Here is a 20,356-nt window from a genome sequence, read left to right as displayed (position 1 = left end):
GAACCCCTCTATATTTGTTATTGACAACTTTATCAGTCAACTAATAAGCGGCAAAACTACGCAATTTATCGCTGCGACTTGATCATGATAACGCCAGATTACGTAACTAATCGGAGTTCGGGCGATAAAAGTTGGAAAGATCTTAACTAAACGATCTATGACCGCATACAAGTGAAAGATCTCTACAATAATTGATTTATCCCAAAAACCTATGACCATAACTGTTTATGACTTGGTGTTACCTTGCATTCTATATCTATACATTCCCACCAAACTAAGAGCACCAGTAATAAGTCGATCAAAATGCGTTCCGTCAGATCTCTTACCTGTTCAACCCTTCGAGCAACCTCGGCTCGACCCCTTCCAGCAGCACGTCGATTCTTGAGTACTACACCTAGAATATTAGCTTCTGAAACACCTAAAAATCCACTTGAAGATCCAGCATTTAAAGCTTTTCAGGATAAAGTCAAAAATCACGAAGGGGCTATAAATGCTATCATGGCTTTAGGTGAAGTCATGAAGCAAAAAGGTGAGTTTTATGAATATTAGCGAAATTTCAATTGAAAGAAATGATCAACTAGCATGAGTGCAGCAGCTGATAAAAGTGGAATTTGGTGAATATGTAGGCTTCGATACTACAAAACAACCTTCAATGACTCAAATGGCTAAGATGGCTATGGATAGTGATTTGAGAGCAGCTGCTCAGACCGTAAGTAAAAACGACAACGACGAATTCGACAGCATTTTGCAAGATATTCCAGCTGAAGATTATGCGATGAATAGTTAATGACAGAATTACAGAAAGCTGGTGTAGATCCAAAGGTAAGTTTTTCGAACTCATATAGATTCGAACAACATGTGAGCCATACATAAACCGGTAATTTGCTCATTCCATTTTCATTATCTATATTAGGACGCGATGGAAATGTTTCAAAAAGCCAATTCTGGTCAACTTTAGATACAATACAATAGTTACGGATTAGAACAAACGGAATATAATTCGGATGGTCAGAAGAATAAACACAGCATATCATGAAGCTGAAGCATGTATCGATAATAATCAGACCCTTAATCCAATGGGTAATTCACCTTGTGCTTCTGCATCTAAGCAATCGCATTCTTCTTCAAGAGAAAGCCATTGGTTCAAAAGAGGGATTCAAATCCGATATGCACGGAAAATTAAAAATGAATGGGCTTCTTCGAGAAGAAGGAGAAGGCGCTACAAGTACGGCTCTTGATAAATTTGACTCACCTTTTTGCGACTATTCGTCATCCATATTGCACGGAAACCCAAACACGTAAAAAGGCTCTTATCCTATGAAGCACTTTCATTTATGACGTATTACGAAGGAAGAAGGTGAGAATAGTGATATTAGTGATGTCTTCTCGTGCAGGTTTCGATCACTAACATGAAAGGAGGTAAAATTTTCCCGTTTAAACCTATCTGTTGGATGTGTGGGTACACCTTCTACATCCTTTTATCCGTGAGGAAAATGATGCAATCTTATTAACCTTTCTCAAGACCAAGACTCAACAGCATTACCGTGCTAAGACCATGTCCTATCACGAAAAATACATTATATAAAGTATGCCATCTAAGGTAATTTCCATATTTTGTCTCTGACCATCAATCACACATAGATCTCTCAATAACCAGTCAAGTTAAACAACAAATAATAACGATGTCGGAATCGTAAGTAATCGGAACATCATCTCTCGATATAAGTCTACAAAAGTGGGACTGATGCATTCAATACCTTAATTTCTTGGATCTGAACTAATCTTCTCTCTAATTTGACGGCTGAATTAGTTCTAAAGCTAACACTTCTAAAAATGGAAGTAATTCTTCAAATTCTTGGGCTAAACCATATACGACTTATGGGGCAAAACACGGTATCTCTTCGGATGGTAATGATGAAGATTGGAAAAAGAAGTATCTCTACTTACCAACAGGTTCAACAACTCAAGGGGGAACAAATTATATTTCAGGTAGTGATAGTCTTACACGAAACCCCAACCCGAAATAATCATAAAATGTTTTTTTATTGTTGGGATATAACAGCATCGAATGAAGTAACACGATTTCATGATCCAAAGAATTATATTTGTGATAATCATCAGTTGTTTCACCTGGGTAGCCAACAGATACATTTATCATTTTACCATAGTTATGCAAATTCACCCTTATGCATATTGTGGCCAATTCTAAACACAAAGAGATCTAATTAACGGATTCTCTTGACGTGTGGTACTGATATAGAGATGTAACTAGCTTGTCCGCTCAGGGTGTATTTGTTGAGACTTTCATCGTAGGGGGATATCAAAGTTTTCTTTATCTATTGATCTATTCATTGGATTTATCTAAATCTTCCAACTCTGATTATGATGTCCTTATCTACAAATCGCAATTAGGCATAGATTGACCACATGCAGCACAATCATCTAAATCTTTACCTTTAACATTGTGTAAAGTTACTCTACCTTCAATCTCTTTAGGTTGATATTTCTTGAACCATAATTCAATCATTTTTTGATTGACTGATTCCCAATCTTGTCCATCGAAGTCGTCATCATCTTCATCATCATTCCCCTCGTCTTCGTCGTCATCGTTATGTTCGTTATCGTCATTGTCGTTATTTTTCTTCTTAGCAGATTTACCATTTTCGTTGATTTGTTTATCTAAATTTCTATCTTCAGGCTTTAAAGGTTCTTCATCTTCAAAACTGAATTGTGAAAATTCCCAAGTAGTGTTACATCTTCTGTTCAATTCTTTCTCACTCAATTTCTTCCTAAATTCTTCATCAAATAATTCAGGATGTGAATTTTTAATGATTTGAATGAAATATTCTAACCTTTCATGTATTCTTGCTGTACTTATCGAATCAGGTTCATCATTTTTTCCATGAGCATAAATTGCTCCACGTAAATCACCATGATCAAATTCGATTCTATTCAATGTTCCATAACATGGTAATATTAATGTTCCAATATCAACATAATGGTGTACAACTGATTCTGGTATATATCTCCCATCATCATCATCATCATCATCATCATCATCATCATCATCATCTTTAACTGTATGACTTGATTCGCGAGCTTCTGATGAAGATGGTAAATATTTGGTATTCTTAGATGAACCAAAAATCAATTCTTTTTCTTTTATATGACCATCTACTACAGCTTCTTCCCTAAATATTGACTTCCAACAGAAGTTCTTAGGTTTGGACAACTTCGTCAACATGATATTTATTGGAATGAGACGTTCCATTTTAGCTGGATCCTTTTTCATCTCGTCGAAAAGTGATCCATATGCAGGTACGGTACCATTCGCGTTATCAGCATCATTATCAATTGCTAATTTTTCTCAAACCGTTGTATGTACTGATGCCAAATGCTAAAGGAAGCTAAGAGAGATCGAACAACATGGGAATTCTCACAATTTTCCGAGCCAGATGGATTCATGTCAGATCAGGATACGGAATTCTGTCAAAATGTTGTCAATCAATCCAAAAACAGAAATACGAAAATAGATTGGAGAACATTAAAGTGGCAGGAATGAAACAAGAATATTCCCAGTTTATGGAAATTATATTTTGAACCTAAACAGTTCAAAAATAGGATTAAATTACAAGATGTGGACACTACAAAAGGTTTAAATAGATGTGAATCTTGTGGAACTGAAATGCCTATTGGTTATTTCGGTCAAGAAAGTGACGAAAATTGATGAGATAACCAATAATGAGATGTGGACCTTTGATGGTGATGAGATGCAATGAATTTATGAACACACAGAAAGGGGTTTGACCTATCTCACTTAATGCAAGCAATACATGTTCCGACCTATGACTTATAACAGAACGCATCTATAGAACATGCGTTAACATCTTCTTTTATGCAATTTGACTAAATATAACAGCGATAATGGTAGGATCTGCGTAAAACTTGAGGTCTGTAGTGAGTTTTCAGATTGATTACACATGGAACAGGTTGTGTTTTATGCCGGCGAGAAGAAGAATGGAAGTTTGGTTCCAACCCGTTTTCTATATTGAACGTATTCGTCGCCAAAGAATTTGACTAGCCATTTCTCTTCGTCTGAAATTGATGATGTATTAGCTTGGAACTGGATAAGGCGGGGTTTGCCAACTTTGGGAAAGCTGACTTACCGATTATTCGGGCTGAGAAGAATCTACTCAAGACAATTACAAATCCGAGTGAAGTGACTACGTTTCCTAAAAGAAGCTGAGAAAAGACGGCCCAATAGAAAAATCCAGTATACGAAGGATGTCGTGACCATCTAACAATAAATTTGTCAGCTGCAAAATTTGCGCATTACAGAGAGAAATCCCTTGGGCTTACGAGTAGAGGCCGTGAGTTACGAGAGTATGATCGTCATGTTTCTTGCTTTTCACAATATGCGAGAAAGATTGAGCAGCTTGAATCATGGCTAATGATCTGACACCTTGCGCAGCTACCATGACAACAGTAACTTTACAATACCGATAAACAAATCAGCTTTATTCCATCCGTTTCTTGAGGGGAAAAAAAGCTAACATACTTATAGCGAGTAAAGGGAAGGAGTTTCTCTTGGAATCAAACCTCGAAGGAAAGAAGTAAGACGCAATGAAGTATTCCAGTAAGCCCATAGCATGGGCTATATGATATTGTTTGGTATTATTGAGTAGGAAAGCTACAATATGAGAAATCAGGTCAACTGAAAGTTACCAAGGAAGTTGGAATAGCAAACAACTCACCATCTACAGAGACTTTCAATGGGTTCCAACCAGCTGTAGTATAAAATTCGAATAAATGGAAAGTTGCTATGGCAGCTAAATAAATACCTAATTGAGGTCTTGCCCAACTACCCGCAAAGTGATCTAAGACCTGTCTAGAAGCTAAGGCAAGTGATGTTGCTGTTATACCACCTAAGACAGCTGATATGACGGCTACAGCAAGTAGAGTGTTCGGTATAGTACCTCTTGGATCATATTGATCTGTTTTAGGCATAGTGACAAATTCCGGTGAAGGTGATCCCGCTCGAGGTGTCGAAGCTGTCATATCTGATGCAGCTAAAGAAGGTGTAGGTGAAGAAGAGTGAGCAGAAGAATATGAGATGGACGGATTATGGGGTGAAAGATCGCCGTTAGGTGTAGGAGTAGGTAATCTCGATACCTCTGGTGAAGGTGTAGGTGAAGATGAAAGAGATGGCACAGGTGTAGCAAGTAAAGATGGATCGCTCATCTTGCTGATGTTATCTGCTTTAACGATGATGTTACCAATATTAAGAAGATGAAAAAGAGCAATTCAGTGGATATATAATTTGGATCAACGACTCATGCTAGATGAGTTGGAGTAGGGTACTTTCATAAAATATTTGTATAGAATAAATCGAAAAGAGCGAACAAAAGGATTTTTTTATAACTTTTATACTTTTATTGCACAAATACAAAAGAACAATAAGACTCTTAATTTGGAGACTCCACATCTTTGACGCGACATAACGTAATCAGATTAAACGCCTGCCTATTATTCCCAGGAACAGCTTCTCGCGCCTACTTATTTTGATGGTATTCCTCTTCAAAGGTTTCTGTAATGTTTACTTTTGATCTTTATCTATTTCTTGCACCATTAAAACTCTTATATAAGGGTTAACCCCACTTTATTTCGCCCTTGCAAGGGCCATATTCCGACTAATATCAATATCTGCGAAGAAAGGGTGCGAAAAGACCTAAAATGGACTCAGCAGTCTCAGTACGTACATAATCCTCCTCCTCGTCATCTCCTCAGAAAATCCAACTAACCTTATCTGTAAATATCAGTCTTTACAACTACGTAGTGCGGTTTTCGAAGCTATCCAAACTCGTCAAAATGAAATTGAGTTAGTGAAATGCCACTTGCTATATAAAGTGTGCAATGGTACTGATGTTTAAAGATACACATAGCGAACTTGTACCGAGACATGCCGATTCTCTCAAAGAGCTTTATCTGATGCTCGAACCACGACGAAATGGTACAAAGAATTTCCCACCCATAGAAGGAGAAGGAGAGTTAGATAGTCAGACGGTAGAAGAAGGGTTCAGTCAGTGGAAAGAGCGTTATCAGCTGGGAAAAGGGTTTGTACCGTCCTCTATCCATCATGAATGACTCGACGTACTTACACCCATTATAGGTCTGGTATAACAAGTCTGGACTTGCCTACCTTACCATCAATTTCGCCTCCTGCAACATCGACAGTATTTCCCGATGAGCCCAGTAGTTCTAGGCAACTAGCGGCAACGACATCTACGATATCCTCTCAAGATCTGAAATCTCCCTCAAGTACAGAATTGGGAGGATCATCAACAACTATCAAATCACCTAGAGCGCAGAAACCATTTGTTCCCTTGCTGCTGTCTCCATCGCCGCCTCCGAACGAGAATGAACCGCAGATAGGAGTATCTTTGGATGAAATACAGCCTCGACCACGTTTGATGCCTACAACATCTTTCGCTCCTCCTCCTAAAGTGGAAATACCAGAATGGATACCGGCTGATAATTATAGACCTGCAGAAGTACCTGGAACGACACCCAAAATCTTGATGCCACTAGAAACGGATTATACATCACAGTTACCTAAATTACCGCCTTTACCACCTCAATCACGCTCTTACGCTAATGGTAATAATCAGAGTCGTAGCGGTCCAGCAAGGAAAAAAATGAAATTAAATGATCAACAAGTTGACCTATATCAATTACAAGCATCATTTACATTAAATCCGTTAAGTGGTTCATTAACCAAATCAAGTAAATGTGTTTTAACAAATGATTGGAAAATCGCTTTAAATGAAATGAGACATGTTAGAACAATGGAGAGAATTGAAACTAAAAAAGATCAGGGTAGATGGAGTTTGAGACAACCTAAAAAATTAAGGAATCCACCTGTCCCAAAATCACATTGGGATTTTTTATTGGAAGAAATGGAATGGATGAGAGTTGATTTTAATGAAGAAAGGAAATGGAAAATCGTTCAAGCTAGAGAATTCGCTTATCAAGTTGTAGAATGGCATTTATCGACAGACATCGAAAAAACTCAGTTGATGGTGGGACAGAGAGGTTGGGGGAAATCAAAAGATCAGCCTATACCTGGACATCCTGGAAGCCGTGTACAGATCGATGTACCTCAACAAAGTAATGATGCGGAAGATAATAATCATATACAGAATGCTTCAGCAGAAGACGATGATGTTGAAATGTTAGTTGGGCGGGAAGAGGACCTACATGCGGAAGAAGGCGTCGCTAGTGCAGAGGTACTAGAGACGATAGAAGAGATGAAAGTAGATCAAGAACAAAAGAGAGAAGACGAAGTGAAGAAGGAGAAGGAAGATGTGGCGATGGACCAAGAAGTCGATGCAGAGGGCGAAGAAGATGCGGATGGAGAGGTCGATGATGGAGGGACTGCCGACGCGGATGGCGAGGAAGAGGATGCTGATGGTGAGCAAGATGCCGATGGTGAAGCAGAGGATGTTGGAGAGGACGTTGTAGGATTGGATGGTGAGTACCTCCTTCATTCGCTTTCGCTCCTCTATCGCTGATTATGTGGCTTAGATATCGATAACGCGGATGACAACGATCGAGATGCTTCGGAAGTGCGTCGTGACACAGTGTTACCGAACGGTTTGGTAATAAATAAACGATTTGCCAATGTTGAAGAATTAGTAGCTGCTCGAAAACCATTATTAGACCTCTCTTTCACCTCCACCACTGTTGACCTTGATTCCTTACCCCAACTCACAGCAATTTCTACTGCTACAGAAGAGACTGCTGAATCTCAAACACCACCTTCGCTTGTCGATCTTTTCCCTGACTTAGCGGTATATCAGGGTCCTGCACCACCTGAAGAGGAAAAGATATCTCGACGTCTCGATGAAGGCCAAACGACTAGTCATCGTATAGCTCATACATCACGTATAATGGACATTCGACCTATACTGGTATCTACTCTGCAACCGGCTAAGAATGCTCCAGATGGAGTATGGGATATACATGAAGGACCTTATTTCGAGGATCCAAAGGGATCAACAGATGTTAGCTCAACAGTTGTTGCAGCCACTTCAAGTGTGTTCTATGGAAGAGGCATACGACCTTTAGATTCAATGAGGCCACCTGAACAAACCAAACCACCCTCTCAACATCTTCGGGCTCAGCTAGTATGGAGTCAAGATGAAGACGATCATTTATTGAAACTAGTCTCAACATATCCATTCCATTGGCAGCTTATAGCTGATTGCTTCAATTCTGAAAAGGTCACTATTCCTACAGAAAGACGATCAGCATATGAGTGTTGGGAAAGATGGTACTACAACTACAGCGATGGTAAAGATAAACTCAAAAAAGCTGCCGAAGCTCAAACTGCGGCTCCTTCTGTAGCTCCGACGCCAAGTGCTGCTCCTCCTACAGCTCCAACAGCGACTGCTACACCGAATGCAGTACCACAATCAGCAACAACCACACCAGCACCGATACCTCCTTCCACTTCTGTTCCCCAATCCGCTATCCCACCTTCTTCAGCTGCAACCAGTCGACCAGGAAATCAAACGCCACAATCAGCTGCTCCGCCTCAACAAACCCCTACTTCAGGTATCTCAGTACCTGCTCTTCCTACTCCAACAGTGACTACAGCAAATAGTACAACCGACACTTCTACTCCAGCGACAGGAACTGCTAATGCTGAAACAGGAACTCAGACACCTTTACCTGATGGTGCACCACCACCTCCCGGCATGTCGAAAAGAGATAGACAAGCTGCTAAACCTAAATACGAAGGATCTAAGAAATCTATCAGACATCAAGCGATCTACGATGCAGCTAAGAGAATGAACAGGAGGCGAGAGGCAAATAAATCAAAGACAGGTGGTGAGTAATGCACATTCTGCGTTTTACTGGGAAAGAAGACGCGCTTACTGATTGCTCAATCGACCCCCAATATAGTCAAAGATCAGCCAAAAAAGGTGATAAATGTGCACGAATCACACGTCAGCTATCTGATGTCTTCAATTTCCACACCATGGGAACTGGTCGAAACCAAATATCAACGTGATGTACAAGCGATGCAGCAGCGTCAACAACGAGCTATGCAAGAGCAACAAAGGCAAATGGCAATGCGTCAGCAAATGATGCAGCAACAACAAGCTGCTCATCAAGCTCAACAGCAACAGACTGCATCAGGTCAGCAACCGCAAGCGCAGCAGCAACAACCTCAACAGCAACAACAGATACCTCAGCCCGGTCAGCCACAATCTCAAGGTCAACAGATACAGCCTAATCCTCAACAACAACAACCACCACCACCTCAGCAATCTCAGATGCGACCTCCGCCTAATGCACCTATACGAATGGGACCTAACGGACAACCTATGCCTAACATGGCGCCCAGTCAACAGCAATTACTCAACGCTGTTGCAGCTGCAAATGCTGTCAACCGACAAAATGTCAATAATGCACCCGGGCAAGGCAACGTTCGACCACCTCAGCAACAGCAACAGCAGCAACAACAAGGTCAAGGTCAAGGACAAAATCAATCACCTCAAGTACAGCAACAAATGCAATTACTACAAGCACAACAATTAGCTGCACAACAAGCTCAATTGCGTGCCGCTCAACAGGCTCAGGCTCAAGTTCACGCTCAAGCACAAGCACAAGCGCAAGCTCAAGCTCAAAGTAGAATGAGTAATACGCCTAATTCTCAACCTGGTCAATTGCCTGCAGGTTCACCTTATACACAACAAGGTACACCAATACCAACCGATGGCAATATAAACAATTCTTCACCTGCTCTAGTAGCACAAGCTTCACCTCAAAATCAACAACGTATACCTTCCGGAAACGTACCTCAGCATCTTAGAGTCGCTAGTGCAGGTAGTCAAGGTTCACCTCAAATGTCAAGCCCTATACCTACAAGTAGACAACCGCCAACTCAGGGTCAAAGTATACCACAGCCAAATCAAGGTGTACCGATTCAAGCTCCTCAAATCAACGAAGCTGCTATGCAACAGATTATAGCTCAGTTAGCTGCAAGTGGTCAATCAGCTACACCAGAGCAGATAAGGGCATTAATGCTGAGAAATGTAAGTTCCTCATCGCAATCAGCTTCACTGTATTATTAGCTGACATCGATCTTTACAAAACTTAAAAGGCTCAAATGCAAGCTGCGGCTCAAGCTCAAACTCAAGTAGCAGTCCAAGCTCAAGGTAATCCTGGTACACCGCAAATGGGTATGCAAGGCGTTGTAAGTCAGCCGTCAGCTTTTCTGTTAGCACATGAGCTACGAAGCTGAAGTCGATCGTCCATTGTAGCAGCATTTCGCTAGATCACCTAGTGTACAGAACGCTCAAGTACAAGCTAGGAATAGTCCAAAACCAAACCAAAGTCAAGGACAATGATCAAATCATATGGTTGTGGAAAAGCCTGACTTATAGTGATCCCACGCTAAGACTGAATATAGTCGCTTATTCGTTTACTATAGTTGAAGTATAATAGGAGTAATTTGTTGTAATGAAATAACGCAGATCTGGTTTCATGATTTATTGTCGACTATGCATTGGAATGATGTAAACTACTATGGTTGCGCACTTTGTTGTTGTCCACTTATTGGTTCTCCGATGTCTGCTACTGGATATTCTCCTCTAGCCTCTCTTTTCCACCTAATCAGGTTCAGAAAAGGATGATTATGTCAGCTGAATACCTCTGCTTACATACTTAAATGTAGGATAGAGACTGTTGTTGAGCTCACCTTCTTGATATTTGTGAATAACATGTTGGACAAACATGATGAGTTAATTTGATTGAACCGCATGCTTCACATAGCGATAAGTCTACAGATTAATTAAATAATAACAAATCAGCTTTGTGGCCTTGGAGAAGTGTTGTTTTCCCTTTGATTTGCCTGATAAGGGGAACATTCTATCCTTATTCCGCTCTTGAATACACAGCCATCCCTGCTGTGCATTACGCATATTTTCCATTGAGTGCATACGACTATAGACTCACTTGTTTTATTCTTTAATCCTTTATTAGCACTTCTCATTGATTTTCGACTATGTGAAGTTTTCTTTTTAGGTACACTTGCCCATACTATAGGTGGAATAAGTTCTAAAATAGATTCAAGTGTGAACGAAGGGAATATGGATGTCCATGATGGCGAAATTATTGATGATGATGATGATGAGGATGATTGATCAACTGGTGCTACTGGAGATACAGGTAAGACTGTTGAAACTGATGAAGAAGATGCTATACAAGGTATTGACCATGCGGGTCGGACGGAGTTAGCCAAAGGTCGTAAAGATAAAAGGGATGATCGTGCTGGTGATGTGAGAGAAGTCATTATGCTTGGTATATTAATATCGTTGTGATTGAAATATAGTCAAGAATTGATATGCGAGGTTAATACTGAAATGTTCAGAAAAAGTTAAGATAACGTTCAAAACGAAACAATGCATCACGAACAGCTGGGAACTGGCTATGGTGTAAAAGCGGGAATTTCCGTAACTATCTCCGGAAAGTGGCACTACAACATAATCACATAATCTACCTCTTTTCTAGCTCTAACCTCATCATTTCTTTTACACTACGAGTAGACTGAGTTCTTCAATTTCAGCCTGATGCGCTTTATTCGTATATTTCATGAAGTTATGAGCTGTTTGGTAGATTCCCGGATCAGACGCATCGTCTGGCCTGTATATCGCCAATTGCTCTTTCTGCGTTCCATTCATATTTCTGGAAAACCCATAAGGAATGTATGCGACTCCGATTGAACCCTTACATATGTTTGTAAAATCGTTTTCGTCTGGACTTCTGCCAGAGTCCTTGGTCAATGTGTTACCATAAGAGAAAGTTTGATTGCCAAATGTAAGAGTGTCATTGTACAATGTTAAATCAGCTTGACTCATGTCATCTGACTGAACTATATAATTTGGAGTTTCTTCATCCGTCATCAAAATTCTGCTCGCGTTTACTGTAGGTTGAAACCTAAGCGTGAGATCTTCGATGATAGGGTCGTTTCTGTTGAGGAACAGCGTGATACTGATATCTCCTGGATTTGTCCCAAATAATCCTGAGCTTGCGGTATTCGCTGCAGATTCGAGAAACACACAGTTGTCGTCTTCATCATCCCTAAGGTTATGATAAGTTAGGACATTACCATGTAATGTTAAAACCGGTTGACTTTGACTTTCGGTAGATGACATTGATCAAAGCCTATATTTTTCGATGGTCAGCTACCGGAAGGGGGATTTTCCTCGTACTTATCAAAATGATTGGGCGCTCACTTACTTTTATAGGTGAAATATGCAGAGATATGAGAATCGAAATGACGAATTGGAGGCTTACAAGTCAGAGCTCTTTATATGGTATACCATGTAGATTGGCTGAATATCGAGTCCACCTTGCTCTTTTGATCTGGAGGCGCTTCGTCGCGTGGTTACATGTATCATAAAGGACCATGACGTGAGAATAAGACACGAATTTCAGCAGACGATGCACATTGCATTACCCCTTTTTCACACAATAATCCTTTATAGCAAACAATGTCGACCTAAATGTCCTTTGTCATCATTTGGTCCGACTGAACTTCGTAACGGATTTGAAGTCCACAGACCACGAAGACCGCTATCATGGTCTTCCTCCTCATTGGGAACATCTCGCTGAGCGCGATGCTGGTTCACGTGAGCCATTTAGTGCAGTGACAGCATTGTAGCCGTATCATGCAAAAAAATACTTGTCAGGCTCACGGAACAAGGCTCAGTCCATAAACATATAGTTGATACATATACATAACGATATCTGATACGAACAGAGATCCTCTAAAGGTTGCCTGTTCAATATATTCGTGATAAATGAGGGGAGTATTGATCAAGAATTACGAAGCCCTATTCATCCTGGACGCATGTTTCAATAATTGGACTCAACTCATTCATTGAAACTCAGTCAGAAAAGTATGTGGCGCTCCTAATCTAATTATCGAGTAAATCCTACTCTCACATACAACTCCACAGTTGCAAGGCGTAGCTACCTAAATGAGTCAACCTTTTGGTCTTCATCTACGGCCATAGAAGGTAGAAAACGCCGCCTCTCGTCTGCTCGGCGAAGCATAAGCTACCTATCGCTCGGTTAGTACCAAGGTGGGGGACCACTTGGGAATCCCGGGTGCTGTAAGTTTTGTTTCCCCCACCTTGGAGGAAGATGGATGCCAATTTAGACGACAAGAGAGCAGTGTTGATGTAGAAATCGTGTTCAGTCTATATCATATTCCCTGGTCATAGGGTGAAATCAACTGAGCGGTGAGTAAAATGGAAAGTAAGGATATATATAATATGCAATATGGATGTCATTAGAAAAAATCATTAGTAGCTATATAGTTTCTTACTGTACAAGGATTCTCGATTTTATAATTTGATCATAAACGAATATTGGATTAGAATTGTGTTCATCCATATCGTACCAAGTACTATCGTCCGAATCAATTAAGCTCTATGCTCCATTATATGATCTTGTTCAGCAGAGTTGTCCTCTTTTTTAGACGCTGATCTTTGTGCACTTTTCTAACAAGAAATAGTCTTGAAAACGTTGAAACCATCTGATGCTGTAGATAAAACCATACCAGGAATTTGTGGGTGCCAATGGACTTCTTTTGTATCTTTTTGACCTTGATGTACAAATAATAATTGTGAAGGTACATTTGGAATTTCTGAACCATCAATTGATTTTACAATGTTATTATTTGGTGATTCATCTTCATCAGGTTCAACAGATAAATCCCATAAAGTTAATTGATCATCTGAACCTGATGCAGCAAATACTGATGAATCATTTGGATTCCATTCAACTGATGTTATCGGTGCTTGATGCCATGAGAAATTAGCGACTGGTGTTGGTTGACTAAGGAAGAGAGTGTTCGTTAGCTTCCATAATTTTGATTATAATGAGTTGAGAGATCGAAGACCCATCTGATAGAAATCAAATTTTTAACTCACCCTTTACCGAACATTCTTAAATCCCAAACGTTTAATTCACCATCATCACCACCTGAAACTAATAAATAATCAACTTGTTTATTCCAAGAAATAACATTAACATCTTCTTTATGTGCATTAATTGAAACCACAGATTTTCTATTTTTAGCTCTAATATCCCAAACTCTTACAGTTTTATCTGCTGAAGCAGAAGCGAAAACAGTTGATTCGTTAGGTGACCATTGTAAATCTTCAATTGAACTTTGATGTGACAAGTAAGGTTGATTTGAAGTTTGGAAACCACTTGGTGTTATTGTAGTTAAATAAATTTTTTTATCAATATCACCTGTTAATAATCCAGTTTTACCCCATTCAATTGCAAATCCTTCTGATCTACCATGATTCGTTATTGTATGTATAGGTAATTTCGATTTTACTTTAGAATTATCTCCAGATAAACTATCTATATATGGTTTAACATCAAATATATGTACTTTACCAGTTTCTGAAAATGTCGCTACATTATATGGATCAGGTATTGTTGATGATGATCCACCACCACTACTAGAATTGGAAGGAGCAGCTCTAATACGATTTACAGAACCAATATGTGGTATAGTTAAAAAATCTAATGTTGCATCATCATCATTACCATCTTGATCTTCATCATCATCTTCATCAGAATCATCATCATCATGTTGAGTTTTTGATAGATTACCTAATTTCATTATAACAACTTCATCTTTTGCTTTACTACCTTGTCCAGGTACTTCACCAGCTTGTGTACCTGTAACTATCCATGCTGTATGTGGGAATGTTGCTCTATCTGATCCTAATGTATCTTTTAATGTATCAAATGATAAACAAGGCCAAGCGTATGATAATGAATGTAATGCTAAATAAACTGAATTATCTGGTACTAAATGTTCATCTGATTCAATCGCTGTTCCAGGTAAATATGTTTTTGTTGGTACAGGAGGGGGTGCCGAATCTTCTTGTGCTGGTGTGAACTCGTCTGCGAGGTTTTAAGAGGTTCAAGTTAGCCTTCATCGACTTGCTTGTGAAATTATTTTTCCCAATCTCATGGTCAATCAGGCCAAAACGCAAAGCAGTCAAACAGGCAGCAAGTTGGATGACCAATGGTCGTTTGTAAGGAACGCATAGCGTTGATAACGGGAAAAAAATCGTTCCTCAGTTGAAAACTCACCATCACCTTCAGCTTCTGCATCTACAACTTCACCTTCACTCTCATATTCATCTTCCCATTTATCTTCAAATTCACCCATTTCTTCATCTACATCTTTTATAGCTGGTTTACGAGCTGTTTCTTGACCTTTTGCAGCTGATTTCGCATTTGGCAAATCTGCTGCTTCGGAAGTTCGTTTTGCCATGTTGGTTATCAAGGGACTATATGACCTGAACAGTGATTTGAATATTAGTCAATAGTAGTTATTTCTGTTTTATAGCACATAAGAAATAGCAACAAATTTATGGTTGTGTATGGTTGTACGAAAATATTTAAGAAATTAAAAGTGGACATGATTCTGCACGGTTGCATTTTCAACTTTTTCAGGTTCAACCGTGGGAATTCAGCTCTTGGTGGTGTATATCAGGGAATTTTACGAAACAACCCAAAAGTCACAAACTTATTCGACGACCAACAAATTCAAGATATATATGATGCCTATTCCAATATTTCAATTTTGTCATATAATCAACCCTATCAACATATAGCAGATATGTCACTACGAACACCTATATCAACAGTCAGACGAACGTTTGCTTCATCAGTCAAGCAACTTGCTGAACCAGCTACAGCTTCTACCCAACAAGGTGGATTTTCACCACTTCGTGATTTATTAGCTTCATCTTCTACTTCCACTTCTTCTTCTTCATCAACATTGCCTTCCGGTTCCTCTGCATTCTTAACATCACCACCAACAGATATCGCACAAGGCTCTTCAAGAGGATATGGTGTTCATTCTATACCACCAATAGTCGATCCTACTTTAGATTTATTCACAAATTGCTTGATGAAAGATGGTAAGAAAGATGATGCTCAGAAAATGACTAGTAGGATATTATCAATGCTGTGAGTATACTACCTCGATGACCAATTCTTGAAAACCCCTCAATCAGATTTGGACAGACTTTTACCTCTTATCGATGAATGTAACTCTCTCGTTATGTACACTCTTTAGCATTACTTGGGAAAAAGCTTATTGTGACCGAATAAATAACTGACTATATATATATATCATATCATATCATATCGGCATTGATTTAGACATCAATCAACCAACTTATCACCTCAACCATTATTAAAACAAGCTATAATATTATCATCACCATCAATCAAAGTATTGTCAATGAGAAAATCTGCAAAAACAATATTAACACCTAGAGCATTAACAGAAAGACAAAGAACAAGACAAGGTATAGCGTGGTTATTAAAAGCTTCAGAAAAAGGTAGAAAAGGTGGTCAACCAAGAGATCAAAGAATTTCAAAAGAAATCTTAAATGTTTTAGAAGGTCAATCTGATGTATTTAAATGGTTAGAAGAAAGACATAAAGTAGCTTACTTGAATAGGTACGTTGGGGGTTGTTCTTACTCTATCATTTCACTTTAATTCCTTTTCTTCGTGTATATGCTGAAGGTTGTGCTGATTATACAACCCTTCAATCAACAGATCCAACATGACTGCTCGATAGACGAAGGGGAAGACGATGTAATCTGTGTTAGCCGATTTCATGACATTATGCATTTTCTTATACATATTATCTGTTATATTTTACGACAGTAGATACTAGTCAGAAACGAGCAAATAACTTTTCCGTAATTTGGGTAATATGATTAAGCTAAATATGGTGATAAATTCCATTTCTTTAAACAATATGAAGTACACTTCATCGACTTCCCCAATGCTATAAATCTATTTCTTACCGACCTTTCTCTTTTTCTTTGGTACTTCTTCTTCTTCTAAATCAATTTCAGCTTCATCATCATCATCACTTTCTTCATCTAATTCATCATCATCATCTTCGTCATCAAAATCGCCAAATTCACCACCTGCAGAATTTTCTCCTCTATCTTCGAAATATGCAAATGCATCTGGTAATAAATCTGATCTGAGAGCATCACCGACCTGAACGAAAAAGATAATAATATCATCAGTACTTTTTGTGTAAAGACAACGGGATGTTTTGTCATGAATATTATAGTCCTGATGATTGAATCGACGAAGAAAAAAGGTGATGACTTACTTGTAAGATATCTTCAGCTTGTTCGAAGAGAATAAAGAAAGATCCTAAATCACCTTCAAAACCTGAATCAGATTCATCATCGTGGTGTACATGATTTGGATCACTGTGATCATGATCATGTCCTTGAACTACTCTGGGTTGTTTTTTAGGTAAATTTACTTCATCAGATTTCCATTCAATTTTGAAACTCTATTAAATTATCGTATAACAGTCAGCTTAATCCTCCACAAAGAGCAAATTATAGAGGAAGAAGATGAACTGAAGCTTACTTCACCGACGAGATCTTCATTACCTTCGAATTTCCTTAATTCATCAGTTATACTTCCATCTTTTGGTGCAGGTTCAACACCTTTTGGTAATGAATATTTCTTTGATAATACAGTATTGGTGAAATATGGGTTTTCTTTGAAATGCTAAAATGTCAAGATATCATTAGCATAACGAAATCAGATTGATCATCAATCTCTTCCCCTCTCTCTCACCTCACCTCCTCTCCCTCCTGTCGCCTCTGCCCATCTTTTCAACTTACGAATTTCAATTCGAAAGGTCTAAAATCATTTTCATCTTGTACTAATTCTACATCTTCAAGGAAAGATAAAGCATGTTGATCTTCTTTAGATGTAGCAGTAGCAGCAATTTGAGTATGGTTAAGCTATATTAAAGCATTAATAAGCATGTATAATCAAGAACGCGTGGTTTTGTGAGATTATTCGCATGACATACGAAAGCGGTTAACCAGAATTGATCAACTTTCTTAGCTAACGGTCTTAGGTGTTTCAAATAAGCATCTGTTTCTTGAACGTAGAATCTGTTTTGTCTGACGTTTTTGTTTCCCTCCTCTGTGAAGATTCATTCTTAGGGTCAGCTACGCGAATCATTATCGAGGAAGTGACTTGTTTGACGTACCAAGTTCGAGCTCTTCAGCAAGATCTTTAGGAAGGTCTAGAATACAACGGTACATCAGCTTTTGTCACCTTGATCGGCATACGTTACGAAACTAAGCTTACCGATAGGTTGTAATTCGAAATCCTTGGCACTCATTTTGACTGAATATGTCTATTTTTTGGTTATGACTATACTCGAGAAAAGGAAGACTTGACTATTGTAAATATGTAAATATGTAAATATGCGTTGAACCGTTCGTTACCTTACGTTGGAGCGAAATGGTAATGGTAATGTTGGTGGTCATAAAATGCATCTTCAACTTTTTTTGATTTTCCCAACTGAGGCGCGTAGAGGCATACACCTTAAATGGGTTACTCAGATACGTACAAAGCCGAAATATTAGCTTATTAGCTTATGACCGGTTGTGTATGGTTGATGATCAACCGGGTATAATCGCCTATCATCATCATGTTAAAAGTTAACCTATTATCATCGATAGATAATTTACATTCAACGTTTGTGATCACTGGTCAGATCAAATCTACTCTGGAGACTTTCAGCAGCCATTCACGAGCTGGATAGGGGATCCAATCTGCAACAATTAAAAGTAAAAGACTCACCCACCTTACTTGAAAACAAAGCGAAAAAAACCCTTCAAAAGGAGAATTAACAAAATGAGATCAATGATACCCATTCGAGCTATACGTCCATTATCACAATCCCTTTCGTTCCCATCACGTATATCCCCGATAAGCCTATTGGTTCGATTGAATTCAACGAATACTACAACAACAGCAAAACCTCAAACTCAATCTGAACCAACGGTATTTTCATCAAAATCACATCCTAGAACTACATATGATTCACCTGAAACTTCAAGGGGTATGCCACCTCCTACATCAGGATTTCAACGTAAAACTACAACAACATTTACGAAATCCAAAGAGGGCGAATCTTCTAGTGCATCAAAAGATAAAGAAGAAGCTTTTAGTGGTCCAAGTAGACCTAGATTGATCTACGAAAGACCCGGTGATAGGGATTTACCAAAGATTACTGTAAGCTCATGGTGTTACTTGTTCATCTGGTTATAATTTTGCTGACTATGGGTTATCCATAAAACAGACTAAATTACCTTATGGTGAGCGAGCAGGATCACTGTTAAACCAAGAAAGATGCTGTAGCTAACGCTCTGAATCTATAATCAGTCATTGCTTTAGGCTTACTAGGATTAGGATGGGGTTTGTTCTTGCTGCATGCTACTAATGCAGGTAAGTCTGTGTCTTGCTCACTTTTACCATAGGATACTGCAGACAGTACCTCTATGCTTGGTGATGCTACTTGTCGTCTGACAGGTCAAGAAATGACGAATTCGTGTACACTTCGTTATCAGATATTGATTTTCAATTTTTCTGCTTTCTTCACAGAACGTCTTTCCTCGTCGGTACTTCGACAAGTGACTTTCCAGTTGCGAAACTCGAAAGAAGTGATAGCTGTGTTAGGCGAGAACGTGAGATTAGTGGAAAACTGGTGGGGTAGGTCACATCATATGCTTCGTTTCGCAATCAGAGCTTCGTCAGATGGCTGATAGACCTCCTTTATAATCAATAGCTTTAGGCCAACCTTGGATCTCTGGTACCGTAAGCTGAACTGTAGAGTTTCTCGTACTCAGCTGACCCGTATGCCTCTCATAGATCAACTTGATGCAAGGTAGAGTAGACTTAAGTGCTAGAGTCAAAGGAGATAAAGGTAAGTCTCAGCTGACAAGTGAACACCCGCCACAACAGCTGATAACTTTACAACCCTACTTTAGGTGCAGGAACAGTATACTTCACATCTATACGACCCCAAGAACAAGGCGCATGGCGAATTGGTGAGTGAGGGGACTTCCAGTCAAAAACTTATACCCAGAATGGTTGGCCGATGAGTCGATGTTTGCAAGGTCAATCTGGCTCAGCACAAGCTGACATCGATCGTCTACCTAACTTTCGCTAGTTCGATACAAAATTATCGCAGATGATGGAGAAGTTGTGAGACTGGAAAATTTGGAGATCAAGAATAAAGCTTAAGAGAAGCAGATAAAAGGAGATTATAGATGAATTTCCCTGTTCTCGTTGTCCTTACGTTCATCGGTCGGAACACCTTACAATGTTTCTTTACATAACATGATCAAACTTACATATACACACAACTAATGGTAATATCCAATTCATAATGCCCAA

At 39.1% G+C, this 20,356-nt stretch overlaps 11 protein-coding genes across 11 annotated transcripts; 5 read left to right on the top strand and 6 right to left on the bottom strand.

The window, feature by feature from the left end:
• Window positions 1-303: 303 nt before the first annotated feature.
• On the top strand, window positions 304-958 carry L201_002711 (uncharacterized protein; the record flags this gene model as incomplete). The annotated part of the gene is made up of 4 exons (XM_066218485.1): window positions 304-529; window positions 627-709; window positions 784-822; window positions 914-958. 4 exons carry the CDS (start codon window positions 304-306, stop codon window positions 956-958), a joined length of 393 nt encoding a protein of 130 aa, XP_066074582.1.
• Window positions 959-1,682: 724 nt separating this feature from the next.
• On the top strand, window positions 1,683-2,027 carry L201_002710 (uncharacterized protein; the record flags this gene model as incomplete). The annotated part of the gene is made up of 2 exons (XM_066218484.1): window positions 1,683-1,693; window positions 1,811-2,027. The coding sequence occupies 2 exons, from the start codon at window positions 1,683-1,685 to the stop codon at window positions 2,025-2,027; spliced, it is 228 nt and encodes a 75-aa protein (XP_066074581.1).
• Window positions 2,028-2,395: 368 nt separating this feature from the next.
• On the bottom strand, window positions 2,396-3,292 carry L201_002709 (uncharacterized protein; the record flags this gene model as incomplete). The annotated part of the gene is made up of 1 exon (XM_066218483.1): window positions 2,396-3,292. One exon carries the CDS (start codon window positions 3,290-3,292, stop codon window positions 2,396-2,398), a length of 897 nt encoding a protein of 298 aa, XP_066074580.1.
• Window positions 3,293-3,997: 705 nt separating this feature from the next.
• Window positions 3,998-5,241, bottom strand: L201_002708 (uncharacterized protein; the record flags this gene model as incomplete). Its single annotated transcript, XM_066218482.1, has 5 exons — window positions 3,998-4,095; window positions 4,167-4,297; window positions 4,360-4,489; window positions 4,559-4,690; window positions 4,755-5,241. The coding sequence occupies 5 exons, from the start codon at window positions 5,239-5,241 to the stop codon at window positions 3,998-4,000; spliced, it is 978 nt and encodes a 325-aa protein (XP_066074579.1).
• Window positions 5,242-5,733: 492 nt separating this feature from the next.
• L201_002707 (uncharacterized protein) lies at window positions 5,734-10,418 on the top strand (the record flags this gene model as incomplete). Its single annotated transcript, XM_066218481.1, has 8 exons — window positions 5,734-5,751; window positions 5,820-5,878; window positions 5,943-6,113; window positions 6,170-7,530; window positions 7,585-8,892; window positions 8,968-10,103; window positions 10,172-10,264; window positions 10,332-10,418. 8 exons carry the CDS (start codon window positions 5,734-5,736, stop codon window positions 10,416-10,418), a joined length of 4,233 nt encoding a protein of 1,410 aa, XP_066074578.1.
• A 176-nt stretch (window positions 10,419-10,594) lies between these two features.
• On the bottom strand, window positions 10,595-11,362 carry L201_002706 (ribosomal protein L32; the record flags this gene model as incomplete). The annotated part of the gene is made up of 3 exons (XM_066218480.1): window positions 10,595-10,679; window positions 10,769-10,850; window positions 11,026-11,362. The coding sequence occupies 3 exons, from the start codon at window positions 11,360-11,362 to the stop codon at window positions 10,595-10,597; spliced, it is 504 nt and encodes a 167-aa protein (XP_066074577.1).
• Window positions 11,363-11,600: 238 nt separating this feature from the next.
• L201_002705 (uncharacterized protein) lies at window positions 11,601-12,224 on the bottom strand (the record flags this gene model as incomplete). Its single annotated transcript, XM_066218479.1, has 1 exon — window positions 11,601-12,224. The coding sequence occupies one exon, from the start codon at window positions 12,222-12,224 to the stop codon at window positions 11,601-11,603; it is 624 nt and encodes a 207-aa protein (XP_066074576.1).
• Window positions 12,225-13,577: 1,353 nt separating this feature from the next.
• On the bottom strand, window positions 13,578-15,379 carry L201_002704 (uncharacterized protein; the record flags this gene model as incomplete). Its single annotated transcript, XM_066218478.1, has 3 exons — window positions 13,578-13,914; window positions 14,010-15,003; window positions 15,196-15,379. The coding sequence occupies 3 exons, from the start codon at window positions 15,377-15,379 to the stop codon at window positions 13,578-13,580; spliced, it is 1,515 nt and encodes a 504-aa protein (XP_066074575.1).
• A 348-nt stretch (window positions 15,380-15,727) lies between these two features.
• On the top strand, window positions 15,728-16,700 carry L201_002703 (uncharacterized protein; the record flags this gene model as incomplete). Its single annotated transcript, XM_066218477.1, has 3 exons — window positions 15,728-16,080; window positions 16,276-16,578; window positions 16,679-16,700. 3 exons carry the CDS (start codon window positions 15,728-15,730, stop codon window positions 16,698-16,700), a joined length of 678 nt encoding a protein of 225 aa, XP_066074574.1.
• Window positions 16,701-16,921: 221 nt separating this feature from the next.
• On the bottom strand, window positions 16,922-18,293 carry L201_002702 (uncharacterized protein; the record flags this gene model as incomplete). The annotated part of the gene is made up of 7 exons (XM_066218476.1): window positions 16,922-17,134; window positions 17,253-17,441; window positions 17,522-17,665; window positions 17,782-17,904; window positions 17,976-18,091; window positions 18,159-18,194; window positions 18,260-18,293. 7 exons carry the CDS (start codon window positions 18,291-18,293, stop codon window positions 16,922-16,924), a joined length of 855 nt encoding a protein of 284 aa, XP_066074573.1.
• Window positions 18,294-18,811: 518 nt separating this feature from the next.
• L201_002701 (uncharacterized protein) lies at window positions 18,812-20,203 on the top strand (the record flags this gene model as incomplete). The annotated part of the gene is made up of 8 exons (XM_066218475.1): window positions 18,812-19,192; window positions 19,260-19,275; window positions 19,343-19,405; window positions 19,562-19,669; window positions 19,746-19,774; window positions 19,829-19,883; window positions 19,948-20,007; window positions 20,130-20,203. The coding sequence occupies 8 exons, from the start codon at window positions 18,812-18,814 to the stop codon at window positions 20,201-20,203; spliced, it is 786 nt and encodes a 261-aa protein (XP_066074572.1).
• Between the last annotated feature and the right edge of the window lie 153 nt (window positions 20,204-20,356).

The sequence above is a fragment of the Kwoniella dendrophila genome, chromosome 3 (genome assembly GCF_036810415.1).
Source record: "Kwoniella dendrophila CBS 6074 chromosome 3, complete sequence".
In the NCBI taxonomy this organism is placed as follows: Eukaryota; Fungi; Basidiomycota; class Tremellomycetes; order Tremellales; family Cryptococcaceae; genus Kwoniella; species Kwoniella dendrophila.
This window is presented reverse-complemented; position numbering and strand designations above follow the sequence as displayed.